The sequence below is a fragment of the Epinephelus lanceolatus genome, chromosome 21 (genome assembly GCF_041903045.1).
Source record: "Epinephelus lanceolatus isolate andai-2023 chromosome 21, ASM4190304v1, whole genome shotgun sequence".
In the NCBI taxonomy this organism is placed as follows: domain Eukaryota; kingdom Metazoa; phylum Chordata; class Actinopteri; order Perciformes; family Serranidae; genus Epinephelus; species Epinephelus lanceolatus.
Genome location: NC_135754.1, coordinates 26,283,067 through 26,298,501, shown reverse-complemented (window position 1 = coordinate 26,298,501; position 15,435 = coordinate 26,283,067). Strand labels below are relative to the sequence as shown.

At 42.8% G+C, this 15,435-nt stretch overlaps 1 protein-coding gene across 7 annotated transcripts in view; it reads left to right on the top strand.

Annotated features, from left to right (window-relative positions):
• LOC117247024 (C-terminal-binding protein 2) overlaps positions 1 to 15,435 on the top strand; it is a 151,171-nt gene that overhangs the window by 84,794 nt on the left and 50,942 nt on the right. The window contains exon 1 of one of the 7 annotated variants that reach the window (XM_078163238.1): positions 605 to 684. The exons of 5 other annotated variants lie outside the window; for them this stretch is intronic. In XM_078163238.1, the coding sequence (XP_078019364.1) occupies positions 633 to 684 (52 nt within the window). In that variant the 5' untranslated portion in view covers positions 605 to 632. Of the gene's footprint in view, positions 1 to 604; positions 685 to 2,261; positions 2,317 to 15,435 lie in introns of those variants that run through there. One more of the 7 variants, XM_033611100.2, reaches the window with a different exon arrangement.

Here is a 15,435-nt window from a genome sequence, read left to right as displayed (position 1 = left end):
GATGCAGAGTTGCTGTCATTCTATTTTACACTGTACTCTGACCTAATCAGGGGCTTATCTGCCTCAAATCCAATTACACTAATTGGATGTATGGTTGTGTGGACTATAATAGGTAGCTGTTTTTATAGACTCCCTGTTGTTTGAAACTCTGCTTGCATTATAGTGCCACTTAAAGTTTATGTATTTGTTTGTTTGCTATTAGGGATGACCATTTTAAGTATTCTCTATATTTGAGTACTCACATTAAATTATAATTGAGTGCTGCAGAAACAATTTAAAAAACAAATGTAAGAATAAGGTCTGTAATGAACTCTCAAGTAAAATGTGGGTGTAGGTTAGGGGGAGCCTGCCTTTCTGTGCTGCACAGACTGTAGAGATTAGCTGGGATACGCAAGTTTAACGTTACATAGCTTGCACTGCAAATGGCAAATAGTCACATAAAGATAAAAGACAACTGGCCAGCTCTTATTCATGTATTAATAAAGGATTTTTAACTACAGTCAGAGTGCCTCTGATGCATTTTCGGACTGCCTCCCTGCAGTGGACATGGACTTTGACACTGAGTGAGCTGGCCAGTTGTTTTTTATCTCTATGTTATGCACTTAATTGCTCTCTCCGCAGGCAGTAGGTACATGGAAAGAAAATTTGCTCTTCTCCCGCTCAAACTGAAAAAGTCACATGCAAGTAAATTTCCTCTGCTCTGTGCTGTTTTCACCAATTCTTCAGAATCGATTTCCATATTTTCAGAGTGACAGTAATGAAAGAAATGTTCTGCTTTTGAAGGTGTTGTAACCATGCTGTTGCTCACACTATGGCAAGACCGCACTCCTCTTTTTAGGCTGTTTTCTACAAAGGTGTTTTTCTTTTTAAGCGCATATTCCTGTGAATATGTTAATTGTTCATTTTCAGTGGCCTCACAGAACACATAATTATGTTGATTCTTTTGTGGAACTTGTTTGTCTCATGCAAGGTTAATACAAGTAGCGCGGCAGCTTTTCATGCTCGGTTTACCGTGAGAGTTAATTCTCCAGCAAGGCATCGTCTCGGCTTATTTTTACACATAAAGGCCTTGAATTCTGCCTGTACCAAGTTGATGTACTTCCCCTGCTGATGAGAGCTGATGAGCTTTGGGAAGAATTAAATCTGTTAACCTTGCCTTTGTGGCACGTAACCCTGTATCTTGCCAGCATCTCTAATGGGTCTGTGGGCTGCTGCACTTGTTACTGAGTAATGACTTTTGTGAAGTGGCTTCCCGTCATGTGCTGTCAAGGAAATGAGAGGCAAGGTGCAAGATTTAGAAGAGGGGGAAGGAGTTGTATGGTGGTGGGAGTGGGAAGTCCCGTACGCACTCCTTTCCAAGGTCACAGTAACCCCCCTGCCCCTCCACTAACTAACACACTTTTAGCACAACAAACTCATTTGCATGTAGCTGACATTTGTTGCTTCAGTAACTTCATCTGATAATGGCCAGCCCTTGCCGCCGATCGGAAAGCATACTTCTTAATTGTGTGTTGCTAGGCAACCTAGGTTTCGGTGGTAATCAGAGATAGATAATCTTCACATTTAAGGAAAGGGGAAAAGTGAGGCCCTGCATGCAGTGTTGCACATTTATTTCGTGCACTTGTTACTCTTGTTTTCTTGGTTTTTTTTAGCAGCCATGTGCAGTTTGGAGCAGGAGAAAATTGAGTGAAAATAATAAGATGTTGCAGGGCACTTAATGAAAACATTTCTCTCTACTTCCCCCCCCCCCTCTCTGTCTCTGAACAGTGCACATCAAGAGATTGCTTCTCATTTCTGTGCAAAGGCTTTAGCACACCAGTGAAGAGCCTCTCTTATTACATGCATGATGTTTTATGTTCAAACATGCATATTGATGAAAAGTTGACACATTATTCCTTTTGCACCTACTGAATAAATTGGTTGTTCTTCCAATACAAACCAGTCCTCTCTTTATCATCTTACATCAAAGTGTAAATTTACACATAGCCGCTGAGGCATCCACATTTCCATATTGTTGAATTCTTATTTATTCTCAAAGCTGAGTTTTCAAAGCAAAGATGTGAGCTGCAGTGAAATCAGCAGCTCCTTAAAATATTTATGTAAAAGGTGCAGGTGGGAGGGCCCTGCCTGTGTACTCCTCTCCGCTGGGCGCTGTCTTGGTTGGCTAAAGCCATAAGTAGTGTTAATAATGGCATTAAACGGTCGAGTCGAGCTTAGCTGCAACAGTTCCCTTCCACCCAAAGTAGGGAGAGCGCCTTGCAGCACTCGCATTGGCCATGGAGTTGTCTGTCAGTAGCATCCCACAGAGCAGCACAGGTGGGTAAACCTAACTTTGATGTCACGTGAAGGAGAGTAGCCACCCCAGCTAGTTAGAGACGTGATTGGCCTGTAGCCTGCATTGTGTGCGTGCTCAGTAGATTAACTAAGGTGGACGCTTGCATGTTGCTCGCAAATGCCCGCACGTGGTTTCCTTGTGGAGATAATCCGCAGAACATCTTCAGCTGTGCTTTTCTGGGCTGGAGAATTAGGAGGCGGAGGTGTGTTTGGGGGCGAGGCTTGTAGCTCACAGGAAGGAGGAGAGTTTAACTTGGCAGCAGCCCCATGGAGCCATATGGGATGTGTCAGTTGACGTGTTCACCTGTATAAGTCTGTTGTCTTGGTGCCACTGAGCCCAGGTTGTATCCACTCTTTCCTGGGTTGTTAGTCAAAACATGGCAGACCCCCCCAACCCCCTTTTTCTTTTTAGTTTTTGACAGAAAGTCATCACTGGTGCGTCTGACAGTTATGTAACCTTCCAGTTCATAGCTCCCATGGGTGCCTGAATGGGATTTTAATTTCCCTGCCTGTATTTGGAAGGACATCCACGAGGATGCATGCCTAATGTGCTCTCAGCTGCCCTTGGCTAAACTGCTTTGTTCAGGTGTCTGACATTGATTTCAGCGTGCACTCTCTGCCTGTTTTCCACTTACTGGTCGGAAAGAAACATCCCCTGTGTGTCAGTGTGGCCTTACACTTTGTTTCTGGACACACCTGTGTTATGTGTGTGTTCAGGACACATGGTAGTGTGTGTATGCCTGTGCAGTCGCTCTGTGTTTTTGATGGTATGAGGCCGCTTTGATTTAACGCTTATGTTGCCTCGAATGTCTTGTGATATATGGACATGTGTGTGCGTTTTTGGACGAAACACAGCGCTGCTGCTCCTCACTTTCCTGCCACACATACACACAGAGCACAGATGTCCCTCTCTCAGCAGCAGGAAGTGTTTGTCTCCATCTGAGGCCGGCTGGATGTGACAGCAGGACATTGGGACAGGACCTTAAGTTTCCTCTATCTGTCTCTTTCTTCCTTTGACCAGCACTATTTACTGTGCATCTATAGTGCACTCTGAACGTGTTGTGACAGTGATGTGTCTACTTAAGCACATTGGCTTTGAAGTTTAATAGTTTTAAGGCCGTTTTAGGATGTTTAGGGTGTTGACTCAGAATCCTTTTGTACATGTTCCCCTAATTTTAGATCAGTGCAGCAGGCAGAAGAATGATCGTAAGCACACAGACAAGACAACCAAGAGGTTTTCTTTAAAACAAAGAGTCAGTCACCAGACCTAAGTCCAACTGATCGTTTCTTGAGGGGAAAAAAACCCAGAAACAAGCAAGAGGCATTTTTATATTTCACATTTTTCCTGACAATGTTAATTAGCCAAACTGTTCGCCAAATATTTTTCCGAGTGACCTAATTTTGTGCTCAAAGTTAAAACAGAAGGTTGTTGCTAGAATGGGAAGATGACTTGTGACTACAGTTGGAACCAAAGGTCGAGCTTGCCCCTTAGCGTCTGAGCAGCAAACCAATAGTCATCGTTGTGAACGATGAACTTACATTGAAGAGGTAACGGATGCGGCTGTTTGTGGAGCGGATGTGTTTTTTTGTGTGCGTGTGTCCGCTTGTGATCACGCTGTGTCCCCTCTCTAAATTCAGAGGTGTTTGCAGTCTGTGAACGCAGCACAGACATGAGTTGTTCTTTTTGTTTTGTTTTTTAATTCAGCGGTTTGTTGCAGGGTGGAGAATTAATCAGGCGAACAGTATGTGGTCGGATCATTCACAGCTACTCAGATCAGATCGATGGATTAGATTAGAGGAGCAGCTGCTGCAGAGGCAAGCGATAGCAAACTGTTAGACCTAGCGCTGGGCCGCAGGATGCCCAGTTTCCATGGAATCATAGCCCATTTCATGTAAAGTGGGTTGGAAAAATGATGGACATCACTAAATGAAAGTGCTTCTATTTCTGTATGAATTAATGTTTTGCTTTCACTGCATCTGGCGTTCTGCTGCTCTGTCTGTGCCCAGACTACGTTCTGTGCTTCGAGAGTGTGGAGCCCTGAAAATCCGAAGAGTATTTTTTTTTTTTTTTTTTTTTTAACAACGCTCCTAATTAACAGTACGGCTCAAAAAATAGAAAATTAATGTGGTGGCAAATGCTGTTCTCGTTTTGGGCTACTACATATAAATGAATGTGTGGGAAACCCTGATCCATGCTATCCCTTTGACATGTACGGTAAAACGGCAATCTGGTTGCCATGGTAATGTATTACATGCCACTATTAACCACACCTCCATTCTCTGTTTGAGAAGGAACATTAGCTAAAAAAGAGGAACTCATCAGCTGGAGAGAGGCTTTAAATCGTATTCATGATTAGTTAATCTGATATTGGATGTCTTTGTTTAAATATGGCCTCAGTTCTTACATCCTGCATCTAATGTGGATGGAATCAGCCTAATAAGATGAAAGCGTGAACGTTAATCTTACATTCATTGTTTATCACAGTGCCAATGTTCTGCACTACAGGGGCAACACAACAAAAATGTATCACTGTCCTAATACATCATGACTGCACCGTTCATTGACCCCTTCCTTACCTGTTGTTGTTGTTGCGGTATGGCTTACGCTACCTGTCTAGGAATAGGCAGAGAATTAGAGTGGGGGAAATCCTACTGGCCATCTGTGTTTGTGTGTATGAGTGCTATGGATGTGTGTTTCTGTGTGTGGATGCTACTATACAGTCATCACATGTCAGTGGGAGTCTGTGTCATCCTCACTAATCCCTCTGATATGAATGAGTGGAGACAGACAAGAGGTTTCAGCTCACATGGCATCGGTCAGGGGTTATTACAGGGGACGTAGCTGTATGATAATCAGTCTTACCCTGCTCTAGTATTAATATCAGATAAAACCATGTGTGTGCATGTGCACTGCCTCTATACAAACTGTGCCTATTTAAACATATACATGGCAGTTAAAGGAATACTTCAACATTCAAATGACTGTTGATATATCACCTACTCACCCTGTGCTCAATGTATAGGTGAAGCAAGTTTTGTTTTTCCTGCATGCTTCTGGTGAACGAGGAATCCAAAAACTCTTAAATTCTTAATGAACATGAGTCACAAGTGTTTGTGTTTAACAGCAGCAAAACACTATAAAAACATACTACAACTCGTGCAGTGTCATCTGAGTCTCATGCTCAGTACTTGTAAAACAGACAGCCCTTTATGACGGGGAGCTGAACTGAAAGCTCTTCTGAAAACTCAATATGAGTTCAATTCCTCAAGAATTTTCTCCATTTTGGGATTCTTTGTTCACTGAGGGCATGTAAGAAAAACTTTTCTTCACAAATTCAGTGTAATATAAGGTTGAGTAACTGATATACAAATGGTCTTTAAGGAGTGAAGTATACCTTTTAAGAGTAAGGGCCTGTCCCATTTCTACCCCTTAAAGCTTCCACTTGGTATTGAGTGCCCGCGTTTTGCGAGATAACCCTTGATAAGGGAAGTGAGAAATATTGGGGTAGAGATCTCTCCCTAAGAAATGGGCACCACGTCACGCATATCGGCGTGGTCGACGTGCAGGCATATGTCACGCGTAGTAGCGACGCAATGAAAATGCTGGCTCCAGCGCTTGTGTTGTGGCGTGTACTATGTTTATTCTTCTCCGTCTGATGAATCAACGGAGAAGAAATGCTGAAAACAGCGGGCGCCTACTACGTCTTCTAGTTCTGATCGATTTTGTTCGGGTAAGTCGATTTGTTTAAATGTTTTGACGCTGCGTTCAACCGAGTTGCTGATGAGTTTACATTAGTCAAACCATCTGTTGTTTGTATAGCCTACATTCTGAACGTACAGTAAAAAATTGTTTTCCAAAACTTTGCCGAAGTTGCTGACTTCGCAAGGTGTTCTGGGAAATTTCATCTTCCACTTCGTTCTAAGTGTGGATTGAACGCGCACAACCAAGTGGATATTTCTAGGGGAAGTGTGGGTATTGGGACGGGCCCTAACAGTGATGCATTTAGTTGTCTTGGCTATGTCTCCAGCACATTGAGCTAGAAATGAAACAATGACTGTGAGGTCAAAGTGCTGTCTTTTAGCTTTAACTTGAGAGTTTTTTCTCACCACAGATAAACAGTATAGGGACTTTAACCATTTTGTGACATTGCTTCTAGGGTTGCAGCAATGTACTGGTTTCAAGGTATACCGTGATATAAAAGTTAACGGTTATCATACCTTGTACGTTTGCTTATCTACGATATTTAAAAAAAAAAAAAAAACTGGACGTCAAATCTGCTCTTTATTTTAGTTTTTTTCTAAGAGGAGAATTTTTACACATACTAATAATAAAATGTTTATTCAGCCAGCAATAACCCTTCTGTTTTCATTCCTTTAAGGGTCAGTCTGACTGATAATAATATATATTCTGTAATACCATGAAACCGTGAATCCGCAATATTTTCTGAGATGGTTATTGTACACTGAAAATCTCATACTAACCAACTGCAACCCTAATTGCTTCTTTTATTTTAGGGCACAGAAACTAGTCAGACAAGTTCACAAAAGCTTGGCTAAACTCATCACAGTTAATATTTGTTCTCAATTTTTCCACCAATGACTTTCTGAAATGCTTCAGCCACAGACTGCAGCAGACACTTGTTTCAGGGGCTTTTTGGCTTCAGCTTGATCTGCGGCAAGTAAAACCAGTCATCAGTTGAATGAGATCATGTGGCTGTCTTGATCTGTCAGGCACATTCCATTGTTAACCCCAAAAAACTTGCCGGGTCTGCATGTTTAAGATCCTGATTCTTCTTAATTGTCCTAAAGTTTCAAATGAAGTTGGAAGCACTTTAACCTCTCAATAGTTCCTTAGTTTCTAATCTAATGTGCTGAAGTTCAAGTGCAAAGCAAAAACAATGAATGTTTTCTTATTGCACTGTTTGCTTCTGTGATGACCGCGCTGTAAAAGGCTGCTGTTCACCTCCAGATTCTTAAACGCTTATCTACTCGCAGCCCTTCTGTCATGTGTCTCCAGTTTCCCGAGAACCTGGTAAATGTTACATGAACTATCTGCTGCTCCATCTCTACTCGGCCTCTGTATTGTTTGTGTCCCCGGGGAAATATGGCCAGGAAAATCTATTTTTCCACTGCAGTAGTTTTTTCTCAGAAAAAAAAAAAAACAAGTTAAGAAAAAAGTGTTTTTGAGCCCCATCCCCATCTCGCCCTGCCACCCCTCCCTCGCTGTTTTCTCATGGTTGATCTTTCCAAACCATCGGTTGCGTTCACAGAGGGATTAATGGTTTCTGCGAAGCCAGCCAACCCATGGAGGGAACGGAGCCTTCGAGCGAATGAGGAACAGCTGGTCTCCCTCTGCTTGTGACAGCTTGAGTGTGTGTTTGTGTGTGCGCGGTAGTAGCAGCTGACCTCTGCACAGGGTCAGAAGTGCCTGTCCCTGGTCCGAAAGTGGGCCTTAAGTCGAAGGTCTTCTCCTGAGTCTACTGTGCAGCTGGTAATTAATTGTGGCAAAGGCTCTATTTGGAACTTAAGTTTTTATTTAATCATAAGTCTTTAAACTCTGTAAATGCAGAGTGTGTGTGTTTGTGTGTCTGTTAAGTTATTTCTGAGTCATGTCAGGGACAAATTTCCATCAGTTTGTGATAGTCAAAGCATAAGTTTCTGAATAATTTCAGATCCATAAAAATGCTGGATAAAGGAACTGACACAAGGTTACACATGTTTAAAATCTTAAATACATTTTCAGTTTTTGTCGGTGCAATTTCACCAGTGTATTTTGTGTTCCACATGTTTAAGATTAAATTGTAAGGATGGGAAAAATCATTTCACTCAAGTGTTGCAGTTTCTTTTGACAGTTTCTTAATCCTTTATTTTTAATGCCTGAATTGATATAATTTAAATGTAGAGGTGAAAAGAAGTTACTGCCTTTTTTGTGGTACTCTATGAGCAACTTGACGTCATATCCTTTTCAAGAAAAATAAAGCCAAAGCGAGAAAGCAAAGGCGGACAGTTCAGGATGAACCTTCAACTGCTTGATTCGCAACTCAAATTCAGTCAGTCCAGCGTGAACTCCTCACAAGATCGGCCATCTTTCTCCTGCTGCAGTTACACACATTTTACCTGGCTCCCTGTGAACCAAGCAGCAACCTCCATGACTGAAAAATGAAGCCAGTGGGGGGTTTGCATCAGCTGAATTCAAGTTGTGGGGAGAGGGGTAGGGACTGCGGGTAGCTTGCTAGCTCATTTTTGCCTCATTTGTGGTCTGATAAGAGAGCCAGAGACAGAGTGGGGCAGTGGGCTAAACAAATCAATGCTAAATGAATCCAGCACGACAATGGAATAAGATTTTACCCATTTTTAATACTACGCAAATAAATCAGTGTTTGGGAAACAATGCAGGGACAGCTCAATGGAGTTAAATGTTACTTAAAAAAGTCAATTGTACATGTAACGTACATTTTAGAAAGTAACTAACTAATGTGTATTTGATATAGCACCTTTTCCAGAGCAAGGCCACAAAGTGCTGTACTTGAATAAAATTGTTAAAAATAAGATGATAAAAGCATTACACAATTAACCACTTGACTATGCAGTATATGATGATGCTGAAATAAAAGTCAGAAAGACCAAACACGGTTCATCTACACACACTGCGATGCCACACAGCTGGTTCAATATCAGGGAAGTTTCAGTAACACTTTACTTGAAGGTATCTCCATAAGAGTGACATGACACTGTCTTAACTATGACATGACACAGTCACGAACCTGTCATAAACATTATGTACATGTCATAAACGTTTATGACTGCTGTCATTAAGTGTCATTTGGTTTTTGTAATGACAAGTTGACACTGTTTGGGTTGTCTTGATTATGACAACTTGACATTGATTAAAGTGACATTACCAGAAGATGTCTTTGTCATGACAATAATAATCATTATGTCAAGTTGTCCTTAACACAAAAAGAGGTGCATTCCTTGTTAATGTCAAGTTGTCATGACAAAGACATCTTCTGGTGACGTCATCTTGGTTAATGTCAAGTTGTCATTATAAGGACATCCCAAACAAATTTAATGTCAACTTGTCATGACAAAGACATCTTCTGGTAATGTCATCCTGGTTAATGTCAAGTTGTCATAATAAGGACATCCCAAACAAATTTAATGTCAACTTGTCATGACAAAGACATCTTCTGGTGACGTCATCTTGGTTAATGTCAAGTTGTCATTATAAGGACATCCCAAACAAATTTAATGTCAACTTGTCATGACAAAGACATCTTCTGGTAATGTCACTTTGATTAATGTCAAGTTGTCATAATCAAGACAACCCAAACAATGTCAACTTGGCATTACAAAAACCGAAATGACAGCAGTCATAAACGTTTATGACATGTACATAATGTTCATGACAGGTTCATGACCGTGTCATGTCATAGTTAAGACAGTGTCATGTCACTCTTATGGAGATACCTTAAAGTAAAGTGTTACCAAAGTTTCCCTTTATATTCATTGTCTTGTGTGGCGATCAGCAGTGATGTGGTGGTTCACTTTTACACTGTGATCTGTAGCCTATAGTTCGGCTTTAGCTTCTAACTATCTTTGCTTTTTTAACCTGTTGTTGCTGCTGAGTCAGTTTGACATCCTGGATATATCCTTCAAACACAGACTGGAGACCCCTCTGTCTGCTTCTCTCTGGAATCACTATTTAAATTTTTCAAAAAATATGATAATATTTCTTCAGGGAGTGCAGTTAGTTACAGTGTGGGCTCTATGCTTACTCTTACAGCTTGTCGGACCATCACAAAGGGGCGGGGCTTAGCTAAAGGTCAATTGCTATACTTAAAGATTGCAATACATAGTGAATCGGCAACCAAGTATCGTAATAGTATCGAAATAGAAGATAAGCATATCATCCTGGTCCTCTTAAATGGGTCTTACAGTAGATTTAAAATGGACAAAAAAATGCACTGAAGTCATGAATTCAAACAGAAGGAAGCAGTCACTTTTTATCTATAAAAATATTCCAGGTAGCTCAGTGGTGACTGAAGGCCAGGTGACTGGAATTTAGATTGAAACTTAACTGGCCCCTGCCTGCTCCTTAACAGGCCTAAAGGTCACTGCTGAGCGCTAATGGCAGGATGCGGAGTGCGAGTGTGTGTGTGTGTGTGTGCTCATCATGGCATGTTATGATTGGTGAGAAAAATCTTCCGGCTATTTTTGGGAGATCGCACTGTCATGTTTATTCTACTCGTCTCCTCATCCTGTGGCTGTTTTGTTTACAGGATAGCAACGATGTGTGCTCACTGCTCGCGCTGTAAGAATGGCAGCACTTTGATATAATCTCCCCAATTATCTGTCGTCAATTCTGCCGTATATTATTCCTCTCTCGGCGGCAGCTGGGGAGGAGATTGGTTTTGTGCGTGTCGAACGGCAACAGCTGCATCCACTAAAACAGACAACTACCTCTGCACACCTCCCCGCTCCTTCTTTTTTTGTCCCCCCCACCCCCCTTCTCTTTCTCTCTCACTCAGTGGTGGGCAGGTCACCCTGAATTATTCATCAGTGTGAAATGAAAAAGCTCATGGATATTGAATATCCCCTCTGAAGTGGTGGCCAACCTTGTGTTTTTTTTTTCTTCTCTTCTTCCTTTTTTTTTTCTTTCTGCTGAAAAGAGTAAAGAGCGGTGGATCTCATTGCCAGGGTATTTCAAAGGTTAACCGATTGCTTTACCTCGCGCACATATTTACTTTCTTCAAGGTTTGTGGCCAGCGAGGAGGGGCGGGAGAGAGATGGGGAAACGGAGAGGATGGAGAAAAAAAGATTGAGAAAGAGAGGAGATGAAAAGAATTGGAAATAAAAAGGTAGAACGGTAATCTGTGTTCCTGCGGATATTTTTCTCCTGGAAGGAGTCGTTCCTCTGACCACCGCAGTGGGCTGCCTTGTTGTGTAAGCTGCTAACCTTTCTTGTCGCGTGTTGTGAGGCCTTTTCCTTCCTGGAACGAGCGCGCCTGTGGTCGGTTGTGGTCGTCCCGATCGACCGGTTGTCATTAGTTTCCCATGCGGCCCACTGTGTTCCTCTATTGTCCTCCTGCCTGGTCTTTTGTCCTGTGGTTTGATCTGCGGCCCGTGCTGCAAATCAATGCTACCGGTTGCCATTCATTCAGCTCCACAGCCAGCAAACACAGCGGGGACCCTTAGAACATCTCCCATGTGAGAGCATATAAAATGGGCAGCAAGGATAAAGGGGCAGCTTCAGGCTGTTGTTTTTCTACATGTTTAGGACATTTCAGTCACAATTTAATATTTCAGAGTCCATTTTTTTCTGGTATTAGCCTCTTTATTTGTCCAAGACACAAGCTGAATGCTGTTTCCCTGAAGGACAGACATTTAAAGAGCCTCCTTTATGCCAGAGAGCAGATGCTAAGATAATTAATAAATAAAATAAATAAAAACTACTCAAGGAGCGAGCCCCTCCTCCCCTGTTTGGTATGTCACACGTGCTAATAGGAGTGTTTTATTCGTTCAGTATCCAAGAGAACAGAGCAGCATTAAATCTGTGTCGCTCTCATTGCCCATTTATGTTGCTACTACCCTGAACCCTTTCAGTCATTACAGTCCATTTTCCTCCATTCCCAATTTCTACTGCAGCATAGACAATTACTCAGGAATCCTTTTAAGAGTATTCCCAAGCTGTACAAAGACCAAATGTGCCTGCAGGAAGCAGCCGGGGCTTTAACTGACTAACCTTTTCCAAAAGTATTCTTAACAGAGTTGTAATGACCGACAATTGGAGAGAGAGGGGAAAGCTATTTTATTTTCCGAAGAATAAAACAAGTCAAATGATCTGTCTTCCAGGAAATGGTTCTGAGGCTCTGCAATCGCTTAGTTGAGAACATCCTGTGACTTGCAGGTAATTGCGCTGGAGCTTAAGTGAAATACATACAGGAAGTGGGACAGCGTCGCCGTAGCTCGGAGGTGTCAGGTGCTCCAGGTGTCGCATCGTGTGACAAAAAAAATGCAAACTCCGGTTACAGTGGGTTTGTTGGGGAAGGGGGTCTGCTCCGCCAGAGGAAGTGTGAAATATCATCTGCCATGGTGGAGCGAGGTGGATGAGGAGGTGGGTGGGAGTTTCTTTCCAGAGGGTGTAGAGGGGGTTACGATGATGAAAATGGCTGTAACTCTTTAGCAAAGTGAGCTTTAAAAGGCTGTAAGTGGACACCTCGTAGTATCTGATGGCTGACTCCTGGTTGACAGGACCCGGCGACCCTGCTGTATTTATCGTAATGGAGCACAGCTGGGCCGCAGCTTCGATGGGTTAATAGCCATGTGACAGCTTTTGGAGGGAGGGAGCGGGAGGTATTGTGTGTACGTGTGCGCATGCATTTTATTTACTCGTGCACTCTGATGAATGGCACGCAGGGGCCACACTTGGGAGGGTGGGACTCTCTGCTGCGTCTCCACTCTCTCTGCCAGGCCAGATGGCTCCTGTCACTGAGAGAGGAGGAGGAGCGATGGAAAGGAAAAGGGGAAGGAGGGAGCTCTGAGTCGCCCTTAACAGCGCCAGAGTGGCCCGTCCCCAGAGCCACCACATCTGGAGACCACCTGCAGCTGGCTCAACCCGCTTCCTCCGTCCTCGTCCCTTTTCCCTCTTGCGCACGCTCACTTTCGCACTGTTTTTCCAGATGGGGGAGGTGGCAGCGGCGTGTTTGGTCAGGCTGTGATTTGTGCCCATATTTCAGCAACTTTAGTGTGTCTCTGCTATGGGCAGAGCAGGGAGGGGGAGCAGGGGGGAGGTAGTGAAGGAGGGACAGGAGGAGGAGGCAGTGGCAGCGGTGCCGTGAAAGCGTAGCAAAATATCATTTTATTTTATGACTGCACCAGCCTCTGAGAGTTGTGGGTTTTGTATTTGTTATATTTCTTTTTTTATTCCTCCCCAAGTAAAAAGGCAGAGTGAGAATGTTCGTTTTTCTTCCCTTCGCTGTTGCTGCAACTGATCCAGAGGCCACAGGGGGGCCGTTCCTGCCTGGAAAATAAAGCCTGCTTGCCCTCCTTGGCTCCCCCCAAATAAAATGCACTCATTTGCATTCCCATGCTGTAATTTAGCCCTCCTCTCCCTCACACACTCTCTTTCTCTCACCATCTTTCTCTCCTTTTCTCTCTCACTATCTCACTGTCCCTCATCCCTACATCTTTTCAGCCATGGTCCTCGCGGTTCCGCAGGGATTGGAACGTGGGTGGGGAAGAGAGGAGGGGAGGTAGAGAAAACAAAAGCAGAGTGGCAGTGTTGACTCAGGGTTGTTATCTGGACTGCTGCTGAGGGGGTGGGGGCTCTGGTGTGTGTATGTGTGTGTCTGCATACATGCCTAGGGGGGGTTATTTACCCTGGCTGCTGCTGCTGCAGCGGCAGGTGCCTCTTAGTGGATAAACCTGGGCCTCTTAAATAAATATTCACCGTGGGGAAATTAGACTTGCGTCACCAAAAACTACACTACTACTACTACTACTACTGCTGCTTATTCCTCACTCAGTCTCTCCACCTCTTGTCACACCAAGAATGTCCAGTCCATCGAAGATTGGCCGTCTTACTCCCAAAGCCAGAGAGAGGTGTCATGTAGCGAAAAGGACAGACAAAACCTCAGAGGACTTTTAGATATTTTATGGAGCGAAAGATAAACCTGTTGTCAGTTTGTATCTGTGTTGTACACAGTGACTGTGTCTTTATGTTGGCAGGATGCACTCTCAGCTTGTTCCCTTAGAGGTTTAAGCTCTTAAACAAAGTGCCAACAAATACAGTATGACCTTTGGCTAAGATGATGTTGCATTATTCATTCACTGTGCATGAAGTGTGGAGTGGGTAAAGAGATTGTTGCCCCTTAGAAAGACTTGCCCAGTTATCATTTAAGGACATTTTAAAACCTGTAATTGATTTGTTTTGGTCAGAACCAGTGGATGAATTAGAAAACTTTTACCCCCATTGGTTTGTCTTATTTTTGTATGGAAATAATCAAGAGTTAAATTAAAATGCACGACTTAAAGTCTTGTGAGAATGTTCACTCCACTCCAGTCCCATCTGCCCAAATATCAACTCTTGTGGTCGGGTCAGATCGAGGTCAGATCATGTTTGAACCACAAACAAACTGCTCCAGAATTTGTTTATGACCGGACCACAACCACTTTCTTTAAAGGGTCTTGGTGCGGGTGTGCAAAGTACAGTTGCTGTAGTCAGATCTGCCTGAACAATCTCACCGAGGGGGAAAACAAACCAGAGTCTGATTGAACTGAACTTAACAACACAGGGTTTTTTTTTTTTTTTAAATCAATATACCAGTAAGAACAAGAGTATTTGTTTTCAAGGTCCAGTGTGTAGGATTTAGGGGGATATATATTGGCAAAAATGGAATCTAATATTCATGACTGTTGTCCTCAGTTTATAACATCCTTGAAATAAGAATGGTGTTTTCATTACCTTAGCCATTTATATCTACATACAGAGTGGGTCATTGTTCACGGAGTCTGCCATGTTGTTTCTTCAGAGCCAAACACTGTCAAACCAGGCTGGCTCTTGATAGGGCTGTTCGCATTTTCACGTTACCCATTGTAGTTCACCTACACGTTTGGCACACAGTAGACAGTTTCAGTTCTGCAACCTCACTGCTAAATGCTGTTAAACCCTGCCTTTAGACTTAAATTAAAGAGTTAGTTCAGCACAGATTTTGTGATATCTGTTAATGAACCTTCTGTCTTCACCACAGTACTGCGGAGGTGAATGGATTTTCTTTTGTGGTGCTTATTACGCCAAAGAAGCCATAAGCAACAGCATTCATAAGTACTGTTTTATTTTTTATTAGAGGAAATTAGTTCCAATTATAACACATCTTTGTAGGACAGGTATCTTAAAACGTCAGCAGACTAAACCAATACTATGCATACTGAGATACCACTAGAGGTAACTGGGCACATATGTGTTCTGTAATTTGAGTGAACTGACCCTTTTATCACCCATTACAGTCTAAGAAGTCCGGAGTTGTTCATAGAACATTCAGGACGACACAGTTAATAATTTCGCTTTCAGACATGCTTGTTGTTGCCGTGTTTAACAGT